The sequence below is a fragment of the Buceros rhinoceros genome, unplaced genomic scaffold (assembly GCF_000710305.1).
Source record: "Buceros rhinoceros silvestris isolate BGI_N320 unplaced genomic scaffold, ASM71030v1 scaffold23798, whole genome shotgun sequence".
Classification (NCBI taxonomy): domain Eukaryota; kingdom Metazoa; phylum Chordata; class Aves; order Bucerotiformes; family Bucerotidae; genus Buceros; species Buceros rhinoceros.
In genome coordinates, this window is record NW_010428937.1 from 18,533 (window position 1) to 19,747 (window position 1,215).

The 1,215-nt window shown below is 54.5% G+C and overlaps 1 protein-coding gene across 1 annotated transcript in view; it reads left to right on the plus strand.

Moving 5' to 3' along the window:
• AMPD1 (adenosine monophosphate deaminase 1) overlaps positions 1 to 1,209 on the plus strand; it is a gene marked incomplete at its 3' end in the record, with an annotated part of 10,086 nt that extends 8,877 nt beyond the window's left edge. The window contains exons 12-14 of the mRNA XM_010142472.1: positions 223 to 343; positions 784 to 957; positions 1,102 to 1,209. Of these exons, the coding sequence (XP_010140774.1) occupies positions 223 to 343; positions 784 to 957; positions 1,102 to 1,209 (403 nt within the window). The remainder of the gene's footprint in view (positions 1 to 222; positions 344 to 783; positions 958 to 1,101) is intronic.
• Between the last annotated feature and the right edge of the window lie 6 nt (positions 1,210 to 1,215).

Genomic DNA, 1,215 nt, shown 5'->3' on the forward strand with positions numbered 1-1,215 from the left:
GTGATGGACTGGGGTAGAAACTTTGGGATGGCAGAGATGCATCTAGTGTGGCACAGAGGAAAGAGAACAAGCAGAGTGCTGCTAGGTCAAGCTGGGCTCTTGGGGACCAGATTCTTGGGTTCTCGGTAGGGGCAGAGCTGGACCTGAAGTTGGGGAATCTTGTATTGCATGCCACCTAACCCTGATGCTTGCCGGCTCTGAGACCTCCTTCCATGTACGTAGGCAGCGTGGTATGAACACGTTCCTCTTCCGTCCGCACTGTGGGGAAGCTGGGGCTATCACACACCTGCTCACAGCCTTCATGACAGCAGATAGTATCTCCCACGGTCTCAACCTCAAGAAGGTAAGTGGAGTAGTCTGCCACAGAGCAGCCCAGGAATGGCAGAGGAGGAGACCTTGTTCACAGCGGTGAACTGTGGCTGGCAGTTAACTGTGCCTCTGCTTTAGACTGACACAGGCAGCCTGGCTTCAGGTCAATGTTACCTGACTCTCTGGGTTTCTCCAGGCATGTTTGGGGACGTAGCTGAGAAATGTATTCAGATTTCAGGGGTTCAGCCTCACAGACCTATCACTGGATACGTCTGTTATCACTGGAGCCAGAGGAGTGCTGAAATCGGACAGGTTTGAACTCAGTTGGCCTTGTGCTCCACGTGGGCCCTGGAGGATTGCTGGCTTGCACCAGACTTCTTGGCTGAGGCACTGGGTGATCTGAGGAGCGACCCTGGAGAGGTGGAGGACCCAGCAACTTTATCCCTAACCTGAAAACTCTGCTCATCTTTGCAGAGCCCGGTGTTGCAGTATCTGTACTTCCTTGCCCAAATCCCCATTGCTATGTCCCCGCTCAGCAACAATAGCCTCTTCCTGGAGTATGCAAAGAATCCGCTGCCTGACTTCCACCAGAAGGGCCTTATGGTGTCCCTTTCTACCGATGACCCCATGCAGTTTCATTTCACCAAGGTACAGTGTGAGCTGATCACTCCTGGTGTCTGAGCACTCCCTTTTCCAGGAAAGCTGACACCAGGGGCAGAGCCCAGCATGCTGGGTCACCTCTGGGACAGCCCTTGTGGCAGCTGCTGGCCTCTAACACCGCCTGTGCTGCAGGAGCCCCTGATGGAGGAGTATGCCATTGCTGCCCAGGTCTTCAAGCTCAGCACCTGTGACATGTGTGAAATTGCCAGAAACAGTGTCCTGCAGTGTGGCCTGTCCCACGAGGTC